The sequence below is a fragment of the Oncorhynchus gorbuscha genome, unplaced genomic scaffold (assembly GCF_021184085.1).
Source record: "Oncorhynchus gorbuscha isolate QuinsamMale2020 ecotype Even-year unplaced genomic scaffold, OgorEven_v1.0 Un_scaffold_141:::fragment_3, whole genome shotgun sequence".
Lineage (NCBI taxonomy): Eukaryota > Metazoa > Chordata > Actinopteri > Salmoniformes > Salmonidae > Oncorhynchus > Oncorhynchus gorbuscha.
The window spans coordinates 1,280,736-1,304,204 of record NW_025744684.1 but is presented as its reverse complement, the minus strand read 5'-3'; the positions used below and the strand labels follow the sequence as shown (position 1 = coordinate 1,304,204).

General features: G+C 45.6%; 1 protein-coding gene and 1 pseudogene across 3 annotated transcripts; one reads left to right on the top strand and one right to left on the bottom strand.

Annotated features, from left to right (window-relative positions):
- Nucleotides 1-1,160: 1,160 nt before the first annotated feature.
- On the bottom strand, nt 1,161-4,536 carry LOC124017007 (annotated as a pseudogene).
- Nucleotides 4,537-6,953: 2,417 nt separating this feature from the next.
- tmem67 (transmembrane protein 67) lies at nt 6,954-23,377 on the top strand. Of its 3 annotated transcripts, XM_046332417.1 has the most exons (29): nt 6,954-7,199; nt 7,651-7,739; nt 8,058-8,148; nt 8,495-8,594; nt 9,431-9,497; nt 11,219-11,290; nt 11,564-11,626; nt 11,760-11,914; nt 12,078-12,186; nt 12,275-12,361; nt 12,675-12,740; nt 13,059-13,212; nt 13,289-13,409; nt 13,505-13,610; nt 13,710-13,766; nt 13,970-14,068; nt 16,368-16,466; nt 16,653-16,661; nt 16,745-16,834; nt 18,041-18,140; nt 18,238-18,383; nt 18,632-18,772; nt 18,877-18,957; nt 19,507-19,623; nt 19,825-19,941; nt 20,302-20,409; nt 20,857-20,959; nt 22,507-22,649; nt 22,729-23,377. In XM_046332417.1, exons 1-29 carry the CDS (start codon nt 7,013-7,015, stop codon nt 22,807-22,809), a joined length of 2,958 nt encoding a protein of 985 aa, XP_046188373.1. In that variant the 5' UTR covers nt 6,954-7,012; the 3' UTR covers nt 22,810-23,377. The 3 variants fall into 3 exon arrangements, with proteins under 3 accessions (XP_046188373.1, XP_046188375.1, XP_046188374.1); XM_046332418.1 differs by lacking the exon at nt 16,653-16,661 and having other exon boundaries at nt 6,955-7,199; XM_046332419.1 differs by lacking the exons at nt 16,653-16,661; nt 16,745-16,834.
- Nucleotides 23,378-23,469: the final 92 nt, after the last annotated feature.

Sequence of the window (23,469 nt, the reverse complement as noted above, 5' to 3'; positions counted from 1 at the left end):
CATAGCTATTTTCAGGTCTCTCCAGAGACGGTTGCTTGGATTCAAGTCTGGGCTCTGGCCGGGACACTCCCGGACATTGAGACTTGTTCTGAAACCACTCCTGGGTTGTATTGGCTGTGTACTTAGGGTTGTTGTCCTGTTGAAATTGAACCTTTGCCCCAGTCTGAGGTCCTGAGCACTCTGGAGCAGGTTTTCATCAAGGATCTCTACTTTGCTCTGTTCGTCTTTCCCATGGTCCTGACGAGTCTCCCTGCTATTGAAAAACATCCCCACAGCATGATGCTGCCACCATACTTAACCGTAGGGATGGTGCCAGGTTTTCACCAGATGTGACGCTTGGCATTCAGGCCAAAGAGTTAAACCTTGGTTTCATCAGACCAGGTGCATTTTAGCAAACTCCAAGTGGGCTGTCTTGTGCCTTTACTGAGGAGTGGCTTCCATCTGTCCTCTACCATAAAGGCCTGATTGGTGGAGTGCTGCCGAGATGGTTGTCCATCTGGAAGTTTCTCCACAGGGGAACTCTGTCGCTCTTGTCAGTGACCATCAACCCGATGGTCACTGACAGAGCGCCAGTGACCAGTCACCTCCCTGGCCCAGGCACCGACTGCTGCCAGCTCGAGGAAGTCTTGGTGGTTCCAAACGTCTTGTTCTGACATGTACTGTCAACTGTGGGACATTCTATAGACTGGTATGCCTTTCCAAATCATCTCTAATCAATTTACCACAGGTGGACTCCGAACAAGTTGCAGAGCTCAATTTTGGTATGTTTTCTTATTTGTAATTTGCAAACATTTCTAAAAAAACTTTTCGCTTTGGCCATATCTGTTATTGTGTGTAGATTGAGGGGCAAAATGTATTTAATCCATTTTAGAGTACTTTCCAAATGCCCAGTATGGAGGATGTTGTTCCTTTGCTGTAAAACTAGAACTGTGCCAGGGGATTCCATGAGTTGATTTTATCTGATCCAACAAAATAGGGAACTGAAAATAAACTCTCAGTGGTGTTATCTATGTTTCTCCAGCTGTGTGAGAAATGTTGCTGGCTCTCAAGTTGACCTTAAATCTACCATAAACGGAGTGAATTGACATACTAGCATAATTGAAAACAGTTTAAGAGTTAATCAAAACACACTTTGGTAACAGAATCAGGTAACATTTTAATTAGTGCCAAAAATAAACAAATATTGGTTTCATAAAGTAATATGTCTTGCCATGTCGTTTCTGGGCCTGCAAAATCCTCAGTTTTAAACTGAGCCACAGCCTCACCGATGCCATTGCCATCTTGATCACGCAGAATGTAGATAAACTGTTCAGTCAGAGGAAGGTCGCAGGGGGAAAAATTTATTCATCACGTATGACTGGCTGTTTCGTACGTCAACACGTCTGTGCTGTGGGAAACTGTCTCACCCTGGGTCTCTCAATCTGATGTTTCTCCTCGCTTCGCTCTGACACTGCTGGTGTTGTCTTGGAGTTGCCATGGCATCTCCCAGTTGACAACATGGCTTGCATCTTCTCCTTGGTGACAGATGAGACGTCTATGGCCTGTGAACCAACATGGCAGCCGTTGAGGTTCAAAGCATAAACGTAGTCTTCCGTTTGGTCGAATATTACAAACGCTGTATCTGTCCTCTCGCTATCCTTCTACAGTAAGTGTAATATTTTGCTGTTTGATGTTCGGACAGCCAAACAATTATTTTCTCATTCTTCGTTATTGTTTTGAATAGATTTTTTGGCCATAATACCGTACTCCATGCTCGGGACTCACAGGATCTGGGCCTCTTCGCTGACCGTGACCTGTCCTCAGAGCGCCTCTTGGCCCAGATCCTGTGTGTTTCTCTGTCAGGCTCATACAAGATTGGTCTTTGGGTTCTGTATGAGGGCCTTGCCCTTTCCTGGTGCTGCATTTCCTTGGATTCTAATGAGGGTCCATCTCTGGATTGTATACGAGGGTATTTCTTGGGGGTTGTACAAGGTTCTATCTCTCTGGGTTGTGGGCCTATACAAGGGGTTTTCCAATGGGTCATATGAAGGGTTCTGACACTGCTGGATGGCATAGCTCCACATCTCCTCAGAGGCCCCACAGACCTTCACGCTGATGCGGCCCAGTTGCTGGTGGTTGACGCTTAGAGCATCACATGCGTCCTCGGCCCAAACTTTACAAGGCAGCCCTGTCTCATGCCCAGCTTCACATTAGCTATAACATCCTGGACCAAAAGGCCTTTGAAGAAGTGGCAGATCTCCTGGCTGGTGACAGTTTTTGGCAGGCCAAAGAGCTTGACGTAGCCTGGTCTTGGCCTGTAAGCCTCTTCTGGTCTCCTTAGCTGGTTTGGGGCGGCAGGGTAGCCTAGTGGTTAGAGCGTTGGACTAGTAACGGGCACAGCTGTGTTTTTAGCCCTGAGCACAGGACCGACAGTTGCACTAGCGACAGCGCTGAGCACAGGACCAGGTGCTGCTGTCGCTTTGTTGTGCTCTCCTGGCTGATTAGACTGCAGTCCTTGGATAACAGCAACAAGGCTGAACAGTAGGGCTGTGGCAGGGTTGGGCAAGGGCGCTACAGGTGGAAGGAGCTTCTCCCTCTGTAGTTTGGACTCCATTTTTCATTGCAGTTCTGCGATGCTACTAATATGTAGGGTCACCGCAGACTTTCTAAGAAGAGTTCCAGAGCGCCTCATCGAGTGATAGCCATCTTTATTTTATTTTACTAGGCAAGTCGGTTAAGAACAAATTCTTATTTTCAATGATGGCCTAGGAACAGTGGGTTAACTGCCTGTTCAGGGGCAGAACGACAGATTTGTACCTTGTCAGCTCGGGGATTCGAACTTGCAACCTTTCGGTTACTAGTCCAACGCTCTAACAAATAGGCTACCCTGCTGCCCCAAATCTCCCTCTGTAGTGAACACAATGAACGCTTCACCAAGGTATCCTTCTATAATATACTGCTCAAAAAAATAAAGGGAAAACTAAAATAACACATCCTAGATCTGAATGAATGAAATATTCTTATTTAATACTTTTTTTCGTTACATAGTTGAATGTGCTGACAACAGAATCACACAAATTATCAATGGAAATCAAATTTGTCAACCCATGGAGGTCTGGATTTGGAGTCACATTCAAAATTAAAGTGGAAAACCACACTACAGGCTGATCCAACTTTGATGTAATGTCCTTACAACAAGTCAAAATGAGGCTCAGTAGTGTGTGTGGCCTCCATGTGCCTGTATGACCTCCCTACAACACCTGGGCATGCTCCTGATGAGGTGGCGGATGGTCTCCTGAGGGATCTCCTCCCAGACCCGGACTAAAGCATCCGCCAACTCCTGGACAGTCTGTGGTGAAACGTGACGTTGGTGGATGGAGCGAGACATTATGTCCCAGATGTGCTCAATTGGATTCAGGTCTGGGGAACGGGTGGGCCAAGTCCATAGCATCAATGCCTTCCTCTTGCAGGAACTGCTGACACACTCCAGCCACATGAGGTCTAGCATGGTTTGCATTAGGAGGAACCCAGGGCCAACTGCACCAGCATATGGTCTCACAAGGGGTCTGAGGATCTCATCTCGGTACCTAATGGCAGTCAGGCTACCTCTGGCGAGCACATGGAGGGCTGTGCGGGCCCCCAAAGAAATGCCACCACACACCATGACTGACCCACCGCCAAACCGGTCATGCTGGAGGATGTTGCAGGCAGCAGAACGTTCTCCACGGCGTCTCCAGACTGTCACATGCTCAGTGTGAACCTGCTTTCATCTGTGAAGAGCACAGGGCGCCAGTGGCGAATTTGCCAATCTTGGTATTCTCTGGCACATGCCAAACATCCTGCACGGTGTTGCGCTGTAAGCACAACCCCCACCAGTGGACGTCACGCCCTCATACCACCCTCATTGAGTCTTTCTGACCGTTTGAGCAGACACATGCACATTTGTGGCCTGCTGGAGGTCATTTTGCAAGGCTCTGGCAGTGCTCCTCCTGCTCAAAGGCGGAGGTAGCGGTCCTGCCCCTGGGTTGTTGGCCTCCTCCACGTCTCCTGATGTACTGGCCTGTCTCCAGGTAGCGCCTCCATGCTCTGGACACTATGCTGACAGAGACGGCAAACCTTCTTGCCACAGCTCACATTGATGAGCCACTTGTGGGTTGTAGTCTCATGCTACCACTAGAGTGAAATCACCGTCAGCATTCAAAAGTGACCAAAACATCAGCCAGGAAGCATAGGAACTGAGAAGTGGTCTGTGGTCACCACCTGCAGAACCACTCCTTTATTAGGGGGGTCTTGCTAATTGCCTATAATTTCCACGTGTTGTCTATTCCATTTGCACAACAGCATGTGAAATTTGTCAATCAGTGTTGCTTCTTAAGTGGACAGTATGATTTCACAAGTGTGATTGACTTGGGAGTTACATTGTGCTGTTTAGGTGTTCCCTTTATTTTTTTGAGCGGTGTATATACACACCACCTTCTGGGATGTATAAGTTGGTAAAGAATCTTATCTTCGTATGTCTTCAGCCCCGGCCTCAATATTCAGACCCTGCAACCGAAGTACATGTCATATTTAACTCCTTTTATCTGGCAAACAGAGGTCTGGAAACAGATACAAAAGTGTCTTTAACATGAAGCAGAAATAGAGTTATTTAATTTTATTTTTTAAATTTTATTTCACCTTTATTTAACCAGGTAGGCTAGTTGAGAACAGGTTCTCATTTGCAACTGCGACCTGGCCAAGATAAAGCATAGCAGTGTGAACAGACGAGTTACACATGGAGTAAACAATTAACAAGTCAATAACAGAGAAAAAAGGGGAGTCTATATACAATGTGTGCAAAAGGCATGAGGAGGTAGGCGAATAATTACAATATTGCAGATTAACACTGGAGTGATAAATGATCAGATGATTATGTACAGGTAGAGATATTGGTGTGCAAAAGAGCAGAAAAGTAAATAAATAAAAACTGTGGGGATGAGGTAGGTGAAAATGGGTGTGCAATTTACCAATAGATTATGTACAGCTGCAGCGATCGGTTAGCTGCTCAGCTAGCTGATGTTTGAAGTTGGTGAGGGAGAAGTCTCCAACTTCAGCGATTTTTGCAATTCGTTCCAGTCACAGGCAGCAGAGTACTGGAACGAAAGGCGGCCGAATGAGGTGTTGGCTCTAACCCGAACCCTACGGATGGGTGTTGCCATCGTGACCAGTGAGCTGAGATAAGTCGGAGCTTTGCCTAGCATGGCCTTGTAGATGACCTGAAGCCAGTGGGTCTGGCGACGAATATGTAGTGAGGGCCAGCCGACTAGAGCATACAAGTCGCAGTGGTGGGTAGTATAAGGTGCTTTAGTGACAAAACGGATGGCACTGTGAAAAACTGCATCCAGTTTGCTGAGTAGTGTTGGAAGCAATTTTGTAGATGACGTCGCCGAAGTCGAGGATCGGTAGGATAGTCAGTTTTACTAGGGTAAGCTTGGCAGCGTGAGTGAAGGAGGCTTTGTTGCGGAATAGAAAGCAGATTCTTGATTTGATTTTCGATTGGAAATGTTTGATATGGGTCTGGAAGGAGAGTTTGCAGTCTAGCCAGACACCTAGGTACTTATAGGTGTCCACATATTCAAGGTCGGAACCATCCAGTGTGGTGATGCTAGTCGGGCATGAGGGTGCAGGCAGCGATCGGTTGAAAAGCATGCATTTGGTTTTACTAGCGTTTAAGAGCAGTTGGAGGCCACGGAAGGAGTGTTGTATGGCATTGAAGCTCGATTGGAGGTTAGATAGCAGTGTCCAATGACGGGCCGAAAGTGTATACAATGGTGTCGTCTGCGTAGAGGTGGATCAGGGAATCGCCCGCAGCAAGAGCAACATCATTGATATATACAGAGAAAAGTCGGCCCGAGAATTGAACCCTGTGGCACCCCCATAGAGACTGCCAGAGGACCGGACAACATGCCCTCCGATTTGACACACTGAACTCTGTCTGCAAAGTAATTGGTGAACCAGGCAAGGCAGTCATCCGAAAAACCGAGGCTACTGAGTCTGCCGATAAGAATATGGTGATTGACAGAGTCGAAAGCCTTGGCAAGGTCGATTTAAGACTGCTACACGGTACTGTCTTTTATCGATGGCGGTTATGATGTCGTTTAGTACCTTGAGTGTGGCTGAGGTGCACCCGTGACCGACTCGGAAACCAGATTGCATAGCGGAGAAGGTACGGTGGGATTCGAGATGGTCAGTGACCTGTTTGTTGACTTGGCTTTCGAAGACCTTAGATAGGCAGGGCAGGATGGATATAGGTCTGTAACAGTTTGGGTCCAGGGTGTCTCCCCCTTTGAAGAGGGGGATGACTGCGGCAGCTTTCCAGTCCTTGGGGATCTCAGACGATATGAAAGGGAGGTTGAACAGGCTGGTAATCGGGGTTGCGACAATGGCGGCGGATAGTTTCAGAAATAGAGGGTCCAGATTGTCAAGCCCAGCTGATTTATACGGGTCCAGGTTTTGCTCCGTTGGTGGCGAGAACTCTGAACCCAGTCACACAGTCACAAGACAGACCTGATGGAGCTTCCATCACCTGTCAGAAGTGTCCACTAAGAACAGCAACAAAAGGATATACATTTAAATGGGCACATTTTTTACTTAAATTAAGAACATCCAAATTCCAGATTTTCCAGAACAATTAAACACCTTAAGTAACCAACAACACAACTGATGAACGCTGACACCCCGAGGCACCGTGGCTGTGAAATGAGACATTTAAGAATATTTGAAACAGCTCAACTCCTCAAATTACTTACCAGGTGAAAACTATAACAAATCTGGCTCCTCTGTATTTCAACCTTTTATATCGTAATTTTGTGTGATGCTGATAGGTCGAAATATTGTCCCTTTATGAGCCCGACCACATTAACTGTGCACGAGCTGCCACATGTGCGCATTTTATGGGGAAGTAGTAGGGAGGCGCAAGATACGTGGCGCGAGCACACGCCCCAAAAGACAGAAGGGGTTGTGGGTAAAATAACAGGAAGTAAGTTTCTCTACCATGGCAACGGGGATGCTACTTGTGTGCGGATTGGCACTATTTCTAACAATAAAATCAAACCTACTTCACTCCCAGCAGTTTACGATTTCGTTTCAGCGTCCTTCAGACTGCGGCGTGGAACAGTTCTACGACATCTCCAGTCAGTCCTGTGTGAAATGCGGACCGAACCAGAGTACGAGTGCAACTGGTGCGTTATCAATGCTGTTGTTGGTTGTACTGTGACTAACGGGCTACCTAATTAGCAGTACGCTAATCCACTCCAATCTGGGTTTGTTGTAGAGTCAATCGCTTTGTTTAAAACTTTACGTGTAAGGATAGAACAGGCTCAACCTTCTTTGCTAAATAGTACTTAACTACAGCAGTAGCGAATCATAAGGGAGGAATGTATGTATTGCAGTAAACCACCTGGTTAGCTAGCTGGTTAGAATTGGATGATAATGCAGCTAATATAGTCTAAACTGGCCTGCTAGTTGCATTGTCCTATATGTAGACTATGTTAGCTGGTTCATCAGTCAATAAGATTGCTGCAAGTATTGTTTGCTGAGAGAAATGGCACTGGTGGTTTACAACGTAACCTACATATGTGTCCACTGTTATAATCTCTTGTGTTAACCAATTACCCTCTCCTCCTTCATCAGGTCTGTCTTGTGAATGTGTGACTGGGTTCAGAGTTCTCGCCACCAACGGAGCTTCCATCACCTGTCAGAAGTGTCCACTAGAAAAAACGGTATGTTCTTATTCCGTACTACTAGACAGTACATCACACCATATAATACAGTGCTATTTCTATTTACTTATCATTCACTGACCAGTTTAAAGGTCTCAGTCAATACAGATTGTCCTGGGAAGTGTGCTGAACACAGGAGATTGGTTGCACTGTAGTTGGGGAGGACAGCTCATGGTAATGGCTGGAGGGGAATAAGGGGAATGGTATCAAACACATGGTTACATCATTGCTACGTTCCAGCAATTATTATGAGCTGTTCTCCCCTCAGCAGCCCCCCTGGTGCTGAACTGCATGTGTTGTTCTGCCTGTCTCCTGTAGGCAGTAACAGAGGATGGTTATGGGTGTATCCTCTGTCCGGGCAGTCTGACTGAGCAGGGAACCTGTCAGTGCCCGTCTGGGAGTATACTGGGTGAGTAAAACTGGGAGTATACTGGGTGAGTAAAACTGGGAGTATACTGGGTGAGTAAAACTGGGAGTATACTGGGTGAGTAAAACTGGGAGTATACTGGGTGAGTAAAACTGGGAGTATACTGGGTGAGTAAAACTGGGAGTATACTGGGTGAGTAAAACTGGGAGTATACTGGGTGAGTAAAACTGGGAGTATACTGGGTGAGTAAAACTGGGAGTATACTGGGTGAGTAAAACTGGGAGTATACTGGGTGAGACAGCAGCTGGAGGAGCCACGTCTACAGGGGATGTGATGGTGTTTATGGTGCGCCGCTGTGTGATGTTAATGTTGTATTGTTGTACTGTAGTGGAGCGGGATGTCCAGGGGAACCCTCTGGAAGAAGCCAGGTGTGAGGTGTGTAACGGAGCTGAACCTGCCCTCTCAGCCCCTAACAGCTACAGAGACAGGTACCAGACACAGCCAAGTCTTCCTGCAGAACAACTGATATTTCTGCTCTAAACTCTCAGATGGCATGACTTGTTAAGATTCTGCTGACTGAACCGTTTACTGTCTGTCTGTCTGACTGTCTCTGTCTGTCTGTTTATAATAATAATAATATATGCCATTTAGCAGACGCTTTTATCCAAAGCGACTTACAGTCATGTGTGCATACATTCTACGTATGGGTGGTCCCGGGGATCGAACCCACTACCCTGGCGTTACAAGCGCCATGCTCTACCAACTGAGCTACAGTTTGACTGCTCTCTTGTCTCTGCCTGTCTCTGTCTGCCTGTCTCTGTCTGACTGTCTCTGTCTGTCTCTGTCTGACTGCTCTCTTGTCTCTGTCTGACTCTGTCTGTCTCTGTCTGACTCTGCTCTCTTGTCTCTGTCTGACTCTGCCTGTTTCTGTCTGTCTCTGTCTGTCTCTGTCTGACTGCTCTCTTGTCTCTGTCTGTCTCTGTCGGACTCTGCCTGTCTCTGTCGGACTCTGCCTGTCTCTGTCGGACTCTGCCTGTCTCTGTCGGACTCTGCCTGTCTCTGTCGGACTCTGCCTGTCTCTGTCGGACTCTGCCTGTCTCTGTCGGACTCTGCCTGTCTCTGTCGGACTCTGCCGGTCTCTGTCGGACTCTGCCGGTCTCTGTCGGTCTCTGTCGGTCTCTGTCGGTCTCTGTCGGTCTCTGTCTGACTCTGTCTGACTCTGTCTGACTCTGTCTGACTCTGCTCTCTTGTCTCTGTCTGACTCTGCCTGTCTCTGTCGGTCTCTGTCTGTCTCTGTCTGACTCTGCTCTCTTGTCTCTGTTAGGTGTCAGAGATGCCAGGCTTCCCTCATCAACACCTCTCAGTCCTGTATGTGTGGTTCCAACATCCTGGTGAGCCCACCCTCTATAATACGCGTGTGTGTCATGTATGGGTTTAAAATGAAATACAGTGCCTTGCGAAAGTATTCGGCCCCCTTGAACTTTGCGACCTTTTGCCACATTTCAGGCTTCAAACATAAAAATATAAAATTTTTTTTTTTGTGAAGAATCAACAAGTGGGACACAATCATTAAGTGGAACAACATTTATTGGATATTTCAAACTTTTTTAACAAATCAAAAACTGAAATTGGGCGTGCAAAATTATTCAGCCCCCTTAAGTTAATACTTTGTAGCGCCACCTTTTGCTGCGATTACAGCTGTAAGTTGCTTGGGGTATGTCTATCAGTTTTGCACATCGAGAGACTGAAAATTTTTCCCATTCCTCCTTGCAAAACAGCTCGAGCTCAGTGAGGTTGGATGGAGAGCATTTGTGAACAGCAGTTTTCAGTTCTTTCCACAGATTCTCGATTGGATTCAGGTCTGGACTTTGACTTGGCCATTCTAACACCTGGATATGTTTATTTTTGAACCATTCCATTGTAGAGTTTGCTTTTTGTTTTGGATCATTGTCTTGTTGGAAGACAAATCTCCGTCCCAGTCTCAGGCCTTTTGCAGACTCCATCAGGTTTTCTTCCAGAATGGTCCTGTATTTGGCTCCATCCATCTTCCCATCAATTTTAACCATCTTCCCTGACCCTGCTGAAGAAAAGCAGGCCCAAACCATGATGCTGCCACCACCATGTTTGACAGTGGGGATGGTGTGTTCAGGGTGATGAGCTGTGTTGCTTTTACGCCAAACATAACGTTTTGCATTGTTGCCAAAAAGTTCAATTTTGGTTTCATCTGACCAGAGCACCTTCTTCCACATGTGTGGTGTGTCTCCCAGGTGGCTTGTGGCAAACTTTAAACGACACTTTTTATGGATATCTTTAAGAAATGGCTTTCTTCTTGCCACTCTTCCATAAAGGCCAGATTTGTGCAATATACGACTGATTGTTGTCCTATGGACAGAGAGTCCCACCTCAGCTGTAGATCTCTGCAGTTTATCCAGAGTGATCATGGGCCTCTTGGCTGCATCTCTGATCAGTCTTCTCCTTGTATGAGCTGAAAGTTTAGAGGGACGGCCAGGTCTTGGTAGATTTGCAGTGGTCTGATACTCCTTCCATTTCAATATTATCGCTTGCACAGTGCTCCTTGGGATGTTTAAAGGTTGGGAAATATTTTTGTATCCAAATCCGGCTTTAAACTTCTTCACAACAGTATCTCGGACCTGCCTGGTGTGTTCCTAGTTCTTCATGATGCTCTCTGCGCTTTTAACGGACCTCTGAGACTATCACAGTGCAGGTGCATTTATACGGAGACTTGATTACACACAGGTGGATTGTATTTATCATCATTAGTCATTTAGGTCAATATTGGATCTTTCAGAGATCCTCACTGAACTTCTGGAGAGAGTTTGCTGCACTGAAAGTAAAGGGGCTGAATAATTTTGCACGCCCAACTTTTCAGTTTTTGATTTGTTAAAGTTTGAAATATCCAATAAATGTCGTTCCACTTCATGATTGTGTCCCACTTGTTGTTGATTCTTCACAAAAAAATACAGTTTTATATCTTTATGTTTGAAGCCTGAAATGTGGCAAAAGGTCGCAAAGTTCAAGGGGGCCGAATACTTTCGCAAGGCACTGTACAAGTCTAGAGCATCCGTGAATCATATGTCGTGTTTCTTTACAGGCTGGAGGTATGTGTTTCCCTCCCAACAACCTCCCTACAGCTGTGAACCCTAATGTCAACTATGCCGAGCTGGTAAGTCAACACAACAGGGCCCAGTTTTTCAAATGTTATCTATCTGGATTTTGTCTATCGGATAAGATTAAATGCATAGAAATAGAACAAATAATTTACTTGAATGGGGTATTCCATTGTATTCATTCTATTTCTCTGTTCTATTCCTATGATAGGAAAAATCCAGGTAGATACTGTAATTTTTGAAAAACTGGGCCCAGAGCATCAGTGAGCCTGCTGTAGTTATGTGACTGTGGAATTATAGTAACACTGTTTGGTATGTTCCCTCTGTAGTCCCTTCCTGTGCAATCAGCATGGTTCTCCACAAACCTCTACTCTTCAGCAGCTGCCTGCTTGGTAAAATATACAGCCTCTCAAATACCTGTTCACCTTTCTGTCCCTGGACGATCTATGTACACTTGTCCGTGTGTGTGGTGTGTCCTGCAGGTGTTCTCTGACCTGATCGTGTTGGTATGTGTTCATTGTACAGGTGTATACTAACCTGACAGCATGCCAGGCATTGGGGAACATGTGTGTGATGAACATGCACTCCTTCAGCAGCGTGGCCAACGATGCCTGTGGTCTCTACAACACCATCTTCAGAGCTACCGCAGCCCTGGGATCTACACAGGACATATCCTACTGGTAACCTCTAACCCTTTTCCTGACCCCTAACCTATAACCCCTAAAACATCTTCTGAAGATCTACTCTTGCTCTGGAGTCTCTAACCACTGTTTTCAACCAATAATGTAAAATCTGGAGTAGATCAATCAATGGAACTGTCCATTCCTGCCCCTGTGACTTTAGGAGAGCCAATCTCCCATGGCTTTACTACGGGGACCAGCCGGGTCTGGCCAACCGCGTGCTGCAGACAGAGCCACTTCCCACTGGATTCAGCTTCAAGGGACGCAACAGGGTCCGTAACACACACATTGACCCAACACTATTACCATAACACCTATGATGATCACTCCGATTCTATGTATGTTGTCTCTCTTTCTCAGAATACAGACATCAACCTAGTGGCTGCTGTCTACAACGCCAGAGGAGACTTCCTCCAATGGGAGAAAGTGGGAGGAAACAACCTGCAGGTAAAACAGGAAGTTCATCTTGAGCCTGACTAGTGAAGGCTAGTGTTGCATTGCCACACTTTGCAGTCTCATAATGACTCCCATTCATATTGACCTTCAAGCTGAGCTGTCTACTGTAGTAATATTTGTAACAACCTGAGGTTGGGAGCAGAGCCCTTAGTGACACACAAGTCTTGCCTAAAGGTGCTCTTCTTTCCATCACACTGCTGGTTCCAGTGTTGAGACGCCAGTGTTTCATGATACAACTCAGTCATAGATCAGTCGTTATCATTATTAGTTTTGACTTGAGGAAAGTGACTGTCTCCTCTCCCAGCTCTGTCCAGACACCGCCAGGAGACAGGAGGCAGCTTACACCTTTGGCACGGCCTACCTGGAGACTGTGAGTTTCTACCTCTATCCAGTGCTTCACTTGAACTGAAATGGGTTCCGGTACTCATTTTGGATGCCACTACTGTTTATACAGTATTTAGGTGCAGAAGCTCCACAATACTTTTGAGATAATATTCTGTAAGAGGAACAGGAGCTCGAGCAGTAGAACATTTGAGGTGCCGGGACTCAGATCCGGTGAACTCCTGCCCAAGTCAATCAATCCCTGTCTCTATCTCATCAACATGTGCTGTGGTGTTTTCTCATGGTGACAGTTGTTTTGCGTTCTCACTTAGCGCCAATTCTATTACGTATGTGTCTGTGTGTGTAGTGTGTTCTCTCCGTAGCAGACCTGTTGCGTGTTTATGCTGAGCCTTTATTCTACGATGTGTTTGTGGATCTGAGCCGAGGAGAGGACAGGAGACTGCTCCCCCTCCCCACACGCAACCTCAACCAAGAATACAACAGGAAGTTCATCAACCAAGGTGAATGTGGGAGGGAGTACATTTGTTTTAAGTCCTTTCTCCCTCAACAAGTATCTTGAATAACTGGTGTGTGTAGGTAACTTGAACGACTGGTACCTATCGAGACGTGTGTTACTGGTGGACACTCTGAGTGGGAGAGAGAAGAGCCTCGGCTCTCTGCCAAAAGTCATACGCATCGCAAGCAGCATCAGGATAGGGTGAGTTGCACACACAAACACACCTCCATGTAGGACTACACGCATTCATCAATGTTAGCAGGGTGTGAAAACATGTGTGTGTATTTATGACATAGGTTTCAGCTGGTGCCAGGGACCCAGAAGGGACAGGTGTTCCCTCCTCTCCTCTCTGTGACCTACTCAGACGTCCTCATCACTGCCCCAAACACACAGACTGTCTCTGTGAGTAACACATCACACACACACACACACACACACACACACACACACACACACACACACACACATCCCTGATCCCACTGTAACTTCTGTGTGTTCTAGGTGTTGTTTGCTGTGGACTATGAGATGGACCAGACTGAGGCTCACATGAAGACTGATGTAAGTAACCAGGGGGCAGAGAACGAGAAGGGTAATGCTGTTGCGATTGCATGTATAGTGAAGACCATAATGTGTGTGTGTGTGTGTGTGTGTGTGTGTGTGTGTGTGTGTGTGTGTGTGTGTGTGTGTGTGTGTGTGTGTGTGTGTGTGTGTGTGTGTGTGTGTGTGTGTGTGTGTGTGTGTGTGTGTGTGTGTGTGTGTAGATCGCCCTAGGTGTGTTGGGTGGCGTTTCTGTTCTGTATTCCCTGGTGAAGACAGCCAGCTGGAAGAGGAGGATTGGCTCTCCTCTCATTGACATGGAGGTACCTGACCTTTAACCTGTTACCCCGACTTCTAACCAAATCAAATTTATTCATAAAGCCCTTCGTACATCAGCTGATATCTCAAAGTGCTGTACAGAAATCCAGCCTAAAACCCCAAACAGCAAGCAATGCAGGTGTAGAAGCATGGTGGCTAGGAAAAACTCTCTAGAAAGGCCAAACCTAGGAAGACACCTAGAGAGGAACCAGGCTATGAGGTGTGGCCAGTCATCTTCTGGCTGTGCTGGGTGGAGATTATAACAGAACATGGCCAAGATGTTCATAAATGACCAGCATGGTCAAATAATAATAATCACAGTAGTTGTCGAGGGTGCAGCAAGTCAGCACCTCAGGAGTAAATGTCAGTTGGCTTTTCATAGCCGATCATTAAGAGTATCTCTAACGCTCCTGCTGTCTCTAGAGAGTTGAAAACAGCAGGTCTGGGACAGGTAGCACGTCCAGTGAACAGGTCAGGGTTCCAAAGCCACCGGCAGAACAGTTGAAACTGGAGCAGCAGCACGGCCAGGTGGACTGGGGACAGCAAGGAGTCATCATGCCAGGTAGTCCTGAGGCATGGTCCTAGGGCTTAGGTCCTCCGAGAGAGAAAAAGAAAGAGAGAATTAGAGAGAGCACACTTAAATTCACACAGGACACTGTATAAGACAGGAGAGGTAATCCAGATATAACAAACTGACCCTAGCCCCCGACACAAACTACTGCAGCATAAATACTGGAGGCTGAGACAGGAGGGGTCAGGAGACACTGTGTCCCCATCCGATGATAGGGCCAAACAGGAAGGATATAACCCCACCCAATTTGCCAAAGCACAGCCCCCACACCACTAGAGGATATCTTCAACCACCAACTTACCATCCTGAGACAAGCCCGATTATAGCCCACACAGATCTCCGCCACGGCACAACCCAAGGGGGGCGCCAATCCAGACAAGAAGATCACGTCAGTGACTCAACCTCAGCCTCTGTAAAAGGGTTAGAGGCAGAGAATCCCAGTGGAGAGAGGGGAACCGGCCAGGCAGAGACGGCAAGGGCAGTTCGTTGCTCCAGAGCCTTTCCGTTCACCTTCACACTCCTGGGCCAGACGACACTCAATCATATGACCCACTGAAGAGATGAGTCTTCAGTAAAGACTTAAAGGTTGAGACCAAGTTTGCGTCTCTTACATGGGTAGGCAGACCATTCCATAAAAATGGAGCTCTATAGGAGAAAGCCCTGCCTCCAGCTGTTTGCTTAGAAATTCTAGGGACAATTAGGAGGCCTGCTTCTTGTGACCGTAGCGTACGTGTAGGTATGTACGGCAGGACCAAATCAGAGAGGTAGGTAGGAGCAAGCCCATGTAATGCTTTGTAGGTTAGCAGTAAAACCTTGAAATCAGCCCTTGCCTTAACAGGAAGCCAGTGTAGGGAGGCTAGCACTGGAGTAATATGATCAAATTATTTGGTTCTAGTCAGGATTCGAGCAGCCGTATTTGGCACTAACTGAAGTTTATTTAGTGCTTTATCCGGGTAGCCGGAAAGTAGAGCATTGCAGTAGTCTAACCTAGAAGTAACAAAAGCATAGATTAATTTTTCTGCATCATTTTTGGAAAGAAAGTTTCTGATTTTTGCAATGTTACGTAGATGGAAAAAAGCTGTCCTTGAAACAGTCTTGATAGGTTCGTCAAAAGAGAGATCAGGGTCCAGAGTAACGCCGAGGGCCTTCACAGTTTTATTTGAGACGACTGTACAACCATTAAGATTAATTGTCAGATTCAACAGAAGATCTCTTTGTTTCTTGTGACCTAGAACAAGCATCTCTGTTTTGTCTGAGTTTAAAAGTAGAAAGTAACCATTAACTTTAAACACCCAAATGCATTTATTTAAATGTAGAATTCGATTGCATGTTTGTCATATATTTTCCCTGACCTCTCTCTGCCTCTCCTTCTTTTTCTCTGTCTCTCAACCCTCTTTTTCTGTCTCTCACCCCTCTTTTTCTGTCTCTCACCCCCTTTTTTCTGTCTCTCAACCCCTTTTTCTCTGTCTCTCAACCCTCTTTTTCTGTCTCTCACCCCTCTTTTTCTGTCTCTCACCCCTCTTTTTCTGTCTCTCACCCCTCTTTTTTTCTCTCTCTCAACCCTCTTTTTCTCTCTCTCTCAACCCTCTTTTTCTCTCTGTCTCTCAACCCTCTTTTTCTCTCTGTCTCTCAACCCTCTTTTTCTCTCTGTCTCTCAACCCTCTTTTTCTCTCTGTCTCTCAACCCTCTTTTTCTCTCTGTCTCTCAACCCTCTTTTTCTCTCTGTCTCTCAGACCGTATTGAAGTTCCTGTTGTTTTACGCTGGTGATCTGGCTAACGTCTTCTTCTTCATCACCGTGGGAACAGGCCTGTACTGGCTCATCTTCTATAAGGTAGACAGGGACCCCCGCAGACAGACACACACCACAGCCCCCCCCACCCACACACACACTAACAGACCTTTCCCTCTCTTGTACACCTTTACCTCTGACCTGTCTCTGGTCTTTACTCCTGTTTATACGGATTCTGATTTTATTCAAGGTTTTTCTCTTCTTTCTTCTCCTGGGCTGCACACTCAGACGGTGGAGGCAAGTCTTTCTCTTCTCCCCCCTCCTCTTTTCCTCTCCCCCTCCCACACAAGAACATTAAAAACATTTGTGTGTGTGTCTAGGCCCAGCATTTTGTGTCAGTGCTGCTACCGTTACCAGGTCTGCAGGAGGAGAGGTTTGTGGCGTATGTGGGCTGTGCCTTTGCTCTCAAGGTGAGGCCAACCCACCCTGTTGACAGCTTGTGTTTGTATGCTTCTATTTGTCTAAAATTGTGGTATTCGAAGTCGGGGGAGCGACCCCTAGTGTGGGCGCGGGGGAATTGCAGTGGGGTCGCCACGTTTTAAAAAGTATTATGTTTTGTTTTAAATGGCCGTGGGGATTACAGTACAGATTATTTGACAAATTAATTGTGATTTAGTAAATTATTTATATTGGTTCTCCTAATTTTGTAAGAGATAAAAATGAATTGAATGTTATTTGTTGATGTAAAATGTCAATTTTCAGATTTTGTGTAAGTATATAAATTGGTTCAAACCACCTAAAACCAACTACGGCATAGAGGATGGTAATAAGAGCTACAGCAGGTTCTCACCACTGGTGGGATAACATGCTGTAACGTCCCCAAACGTGCAGAAACATCTAGTTCCAAAATTCTAATACTTTTCTGTTTTGTGTGCCAACGCTAAGGATACCGCTTTGTGGCACACCTATAGGAAAACTGTCAGGAAAATAGGGCTGGTGTTAATATAGGTGAATCTGTTGAAACTTGCACTTCAACTCCTATGTCTATCAGTGTTAGGATGCCAAGGATCTTAATGATCTATTATTTCATGAAACAAATCATCTATTTTTCTGACAGTTTTTCCCAAGGCGGCGGCATAGGTGCCAATGGCATAATAGAAGATATGAAGGCCTCATAAATCCACACCTAGGAAGACCACATGACTTAACACACATGCACACACCCAAACCCACACACAGATTCTGACCCAACGTTCAGAAAAACAACATTAACATAAACCTGCACGGTCAAAGAATAACCCTTGTGTTTTATGGGGAAAACACTGCAGCTGAGCAGTCACTTGTTCATGGATCTGTGCTACTTCACAACTCTGTTCTCTTCCCTGAAGCACATGCAGATTTGGATAGTGAGAGGTTTTGCTGAGGAAGTGATTTCCCACTTTCCTGTGGTAACCTTGTGTTGGAGCCTCCGAATCCTAATAATACATTTGGGGGGGAAAAGGAACATATTTGCCTTTTTCATCCTATTTATCGAATAGCGGTGGAATTATTGGCCAATGTCGATATATCGGTCATTATATTTGGGGTGGGGTCACGAGAAATTCTGCCGATAGAAATGGGATCCCTGCTGAAAAAGTTTGAATACCACTGGTCTAAATTGTCTTCCTGTCCTCCAGACTGTGCAGTTTCTCCATAAGCTGATCCAGCAGTTGTCAGTGGATATCTTCTTCATAGACTGGGAGAGACCGCGCGGCAAAGCCAACAAGACCATCCAGGGTACGTAGTCAAAAAACGCCTTTTCCCCTTTTCTCTGAAAGTTGTTTTACCCCTCTGTCTCTGAATTAGACGTGACCATGATTTGGGTTGTTGTCAGGCAATGGCAACGGTGAGGCGAAGCACAGCCCTTCTCCTGTCAGCATCTGGAGGACCTACTTTGTGGCCAACGAGTGGAATGAGATTCAAACCATACGCAAGATCAGCCCCACGTTCCAGATCATGGCTGTGCTTTTCCTACTGGAGGTACACACACACATCTTCCTTGTCTCTGTCTCTCTCTGTCTCCTTGTCTGTGTCTCCCTGTCTCTCTCTGTCTCCTTGTCTGTCCCTCTGTGTCTCTGTCTCTCTCTGTCCCTCTGTGCCTCTCTCTGTGACTCTCTCTTTCCCATCAGAGAAATGGCAGCATTCTCCCCTGATACATTTCAAATCACTTTCTTAACGATCTCTCTGTGACTCTGTTGCTCTCTCTTTCTCTCTCCCTGTGTGTCTAGGTGGTTGGCTTCTCTAGTCTGGCCCTTAGGGACCCCTGGTCAGATCTCCAGCGCCCCCCTCAGGCCTACTCCCCTCCCTACAGCCTGACGCTGCGCTATGGCCTGGCCGCCACTCTCTGGCTCTGCATTGGACTGCTGCAGGTAGGTACACCCCTATGAACTGCAGACGTTGGTCGGACCTGTTACCAGAGTGGGTCTCTGGACAGGCTTTCTCACTCTGTGTGTCTTTCACTTTCTCTCTGCAGATCATTTTCTTCACTGCTTTCCATGAGCGTTTTGTGGAGGATAAGATCCGTCAGTTTGTGGACCTATGCTCTATCAGCAACGTGAGTATCACTCTCACCGGGCATCCCGGGTGGCGCAGTGGTTAAGGGCACTGTACTGCAGCGCCAGCTGTGCCATCAGAGTCCCTGGGTTCGCGCCCAGGCTCTTTCGTAACCGGCCGCGACCGGGAGGTCCGTGGGGCGACGCACAATTGGCCTAGCGTCGTCCGGGTTAGGGAGGGCTTGGTCGGTAGGGATGTCCTTGTCTCATCGCGCACCAGCGCCTCCTGTGGCGGGCCGGGCGCAGTGCGCGCTAACCAAAGTTGCCAGGTGCACGGTGTACCCTCCAACACATTGGTGCGGCTGGCTTCCGGGTTGGATGCGCGCTGTTTTAAGAAGCAGTACGGCTGGTTGGGTTGTGTATCGGAGGACGCATGACTTTTCAACCTTCGTCTCTCCCGAGCCCGTACGGGAGTTGTAGCGATGAGACAAGATAGTAGCTACTACAACAATTGGATACCACGAAATTGGGGAGAAAAATAAATACATTTAAAAAAAGAGTATTGTTTTAATGCTATCAGTCATTTAAACAACGTTTTTCTTCTGTCTTAGATTTCGGTGCTGCTGCTGTCCCACAGGTGTTTTGGTTACTACATCCACGGGCGCTCCGTCCACGGCCACGCTGACACCAACATGGAGGAGATGAACATCAACCTCAAGAGAGAGGCCGTATGTAGACAGAGAGACGGACAGAGAGACGGACAGAGAGACGGACAGAGACGGACAGAGAGACGGACAGAGACGGACAGAGAGACGGACAGAGAGACGGACAGAGACACAGACAGACAGAGTGTGTGTGGAATTGGGATGTGTGTATTTCGTTCCGATATAAAAAGCTATTCAACCCTTTCTCCCTCTCTCTCTCTGTAGGAGTCTCTGTGTGGTCAGAGAGGTCTCCTTCCCAACACAGACACTCAGACCTTCCAGATCTCCATCACCAGCCGCCTACGCCTGCAGTACGACCGCATCCTGGAGCCCCTCAGCAGGGTGGGGCTGTGTGTGTCTGTGTGTTGTTTGAGATCATCATAATCAACAGGAAAGATATTCATGTCTGTTCTATGCCATGTGTTTCTATCAAATCAAATCACATTTGATTTGTCACATACACATGGTTAGCAGATGTTAGTGCGAGTGTAGCGAAATGCTTACGTTGTACCACTTTTATCGTGCTTCTGTCCTGAAGCTTTTAAAAATGTAGTTGTCACAGTTTTCATATGATTTCAGGTTACAACACATTTCATGATCTACAATTTCAGATTACTTTGTAGAGTTTGATGGGTCAGGTACACTCAAGGGCATGGAAATATTTACCTTGTTCAAAGGTATATATGTGTTTGTCTCTAACAGAGAAATGGACCGTCGCGGTTGGTGGACGCAGCCTCGGGACACCTCTTTGACCAGAGCACCAAAGCCTACCACACAATGAACCGTTTCCTAGGATCTGTCATAGACCATGTAAGATATGAACACACAACACACCATGAACCGTTTCCTAGGATCTGTCATAGACCATGTAAGATATCAAAACACACAACACACCATGAACCGTTTCCTAGGATCTGTCATAGACCATGTAAGATATCAACATACCACACAATGAACCATTTCCTAGGATCTGTCATAGACCATGTAAGATATAAACACACAACACACCATGAGTCACTTCCTAGGATCTGTCATAGACCATGTAAGATATAAACACACAACACACCATCAGTCACTTCCTAGGATCTGTCATAGACCATGTAAGATATCAACATACCACACCATGAACCGTTTCCTAGGATCTGTCATAGACCATGTAAGATATAAACACACAACACACCATCAGTCACTTCCTGGGATCTGTTGTAAATATTTTCACACACACCCTTTCCTGATGTTATGTTGTATTCTCTGTAGGCCCATCGGGACATGGAATACGTTGTGAGAGACAAACTGTTTTTTGAGAGAGTCATAGGGATGGAGTTCATGGAGCCTATGGACAAGAGCATCTTCTACAACGGTTATGCTGCAACCTTCCCTCCATCTTGTGCCAACATCACTTCTTTTTCAATCTTGGTTCCAATAGTTTATATGTATATACAGTACCAGGCAAAAGTTTGACACACCTACTCATTCAAGGGTTTTTCTTTATTTTTACATTGTAGAATAATAGTGAAGACATCAAAACTATGAAATACCACGTTGAATCATGTACTAACCAAAAAAAGTGTTAAATCAAAATATATCTGAGATTCTACAAAGTAGCCACCTTGATGACAGCTTTGTACACTCTTGTTCTCTCAACCAGCTTCATGAGGTAGTCACCTGGAATGCATTTCAATTAACAAGTGTGCCTTGTTAATTTGTGGAATTTCCTTCCTTCTTAATGTGTTTGAGCAAGTTATTTTTGTTGTGACAAGGTAGTAGGGGTGGTATACAGAAGATAGCCCTATTTGGTAAAAGACCAAGTCCATATTATGGCAAGATCAGCTCAAATAAACAAAGAGAAATGACAGTCCATTATTACTTTTAAACATGAAAGTCAGTCAATCCGGAAATTGTTGCAAAAACCATTAAGCTCAATGATGAAACTGGCTCGCACGAGGACCACCTCAGGAAAGGAAGACCCAGAGTTACCTCTGCTGCAGAGGATAAGTTAATTAGAGTTACTAGCATCAGAAATTGCAGCCCAAATAAATGCTTCAGAGTTTTAGTAACAGACACATCTCAACATCAACTGTTCAGAGGAGACTGTGTGATGCAGGCCTTCATGGATGAATTGCTGCAAAGAAACCACTACTAAAGGACACCAATAATAAGAAGAGACTTGCTTGGGCCAAGAAACACGAGCAATGGACATTAGACTGGTGGAAATATTTCCTTTGATCTGAGTCCAGATTTGAGATTTTTGGTTCCAATCGCCGTGTCTTTGTGAGACACAGAGTAGGTGAACAGATGTGTGATTCCCACTGTGAAGCACACCTGTCTTTTCTCTCTGCTTATTTGAGCTGTTCTTGTCATAATATGGACTTTGTATTTTACCAAATAAGGCTATCTTCTGTATACCACCTCTACCTTGTCACAACACAACTGATTGGCTCAAATGCATTAAGGAGGAAATAAATTCCAGAAATACATTTTTAACAAGGCACACCTGTTAATTGAAATACAATCCAGGTGACTACCTCATGAAGCTGGTTGAGATAATGTCAAGAGTGTACAAAGTTGTCATCAAGGGAAAGGGTGGCTACTTTGAAGAATCTCAAATATAAAATATATTTTGATTTGTTTAACACTTTTTAGGTTACTTCATGATTCCATATGTGTTATTTCATAGTCTTAATGTCTTCACTATTATTCTAAAATAAAGTAAAACCCATGAATGAGTAGGTGTGTCAACTTTTGACTGGTACTGTATATATCTCAAAACATGGCAGATACAACAGTAATATGCGGTCTATGTTACTACATTACACACACTTGTGTGGGCTGCAGATAAATGGAAGTGTGGTCTGTGAACAAGCCTGGGCACCTGTATGACCTCTGAAATATGTCTTTATTCAACAGATGAGTCCCATTCGTTCAGTGACGTGCTGTTCTATGGGAACGAAGCCACTCTGTTGATCTTTGACACGCTCTTCTTCTGTGTGGTTGACCTGGGAGCACAGAGCTTCATACTGGCAGGCGTACTCACATACGTACAGCAAATGGTCAGTATTGGGTGTACTTGTCTTTGTTTGTGTTAGTTGTATAACAGCAAAAAATAACATTATTTATTTTCTATTCTAGATCTTTCGGTTAATTCGTAACGGTATTGGGCGGAGAAACCTGGCCAACAAAACATTGGTGGACAAGAGATTCCTGATCTAGTTTCTGCTGTCAGAATGGTGAAAGTATAGACGCAGGCAATTCCAGTCCTCGGGCCTGATTGGTGTCAAAGTTTTGCTCCAGCTAACACACCTGACTCCAATAATCAACTAATCATGATCTTCAGTTTAGAATGCAATTTGACTAATCAAAGCTGTGTTTGCTAGAGATGGAGAAAAGTGTGACAAGGGTATTCAACTCTTACCCTACGAGGTCTGGAGCTAGTTTTCTGTTCTACCTGATCATTAATTACACACACCTGGTGTCCCAGCTCTAAATCTGAAGAAAAGCCGTGGAACTGGTCCAGAGTTGAGCTTGAGTGGTATAGACTATAGTATGCCATGCCTTGTTAGCATGTAACAGCCTTGGTAGCTGTGTGACTAGCGTGGTTTAATTGTTTTGTTTACAGCTTTGGCAGCCTTTTTTTTTTTTTTTTTTTTTTTGACAAATGCTTTTCTACTTGTTTACACAGTATTTTGTACATGTTCTTCACAGGGTCGATGATGTACATTTTGTAATTCAGTTTCTCTGTGATGTGTTTTTACAAATTAAAACAATGGGTCTGATTTTATATTGTCTCTTCATTCACTTCCTGTTATTAGCCCTGTACTTAGAGAGAGAAGAAAGATGGAGGGAGGTGAAGGTAGATGAGAGAAGGATTGT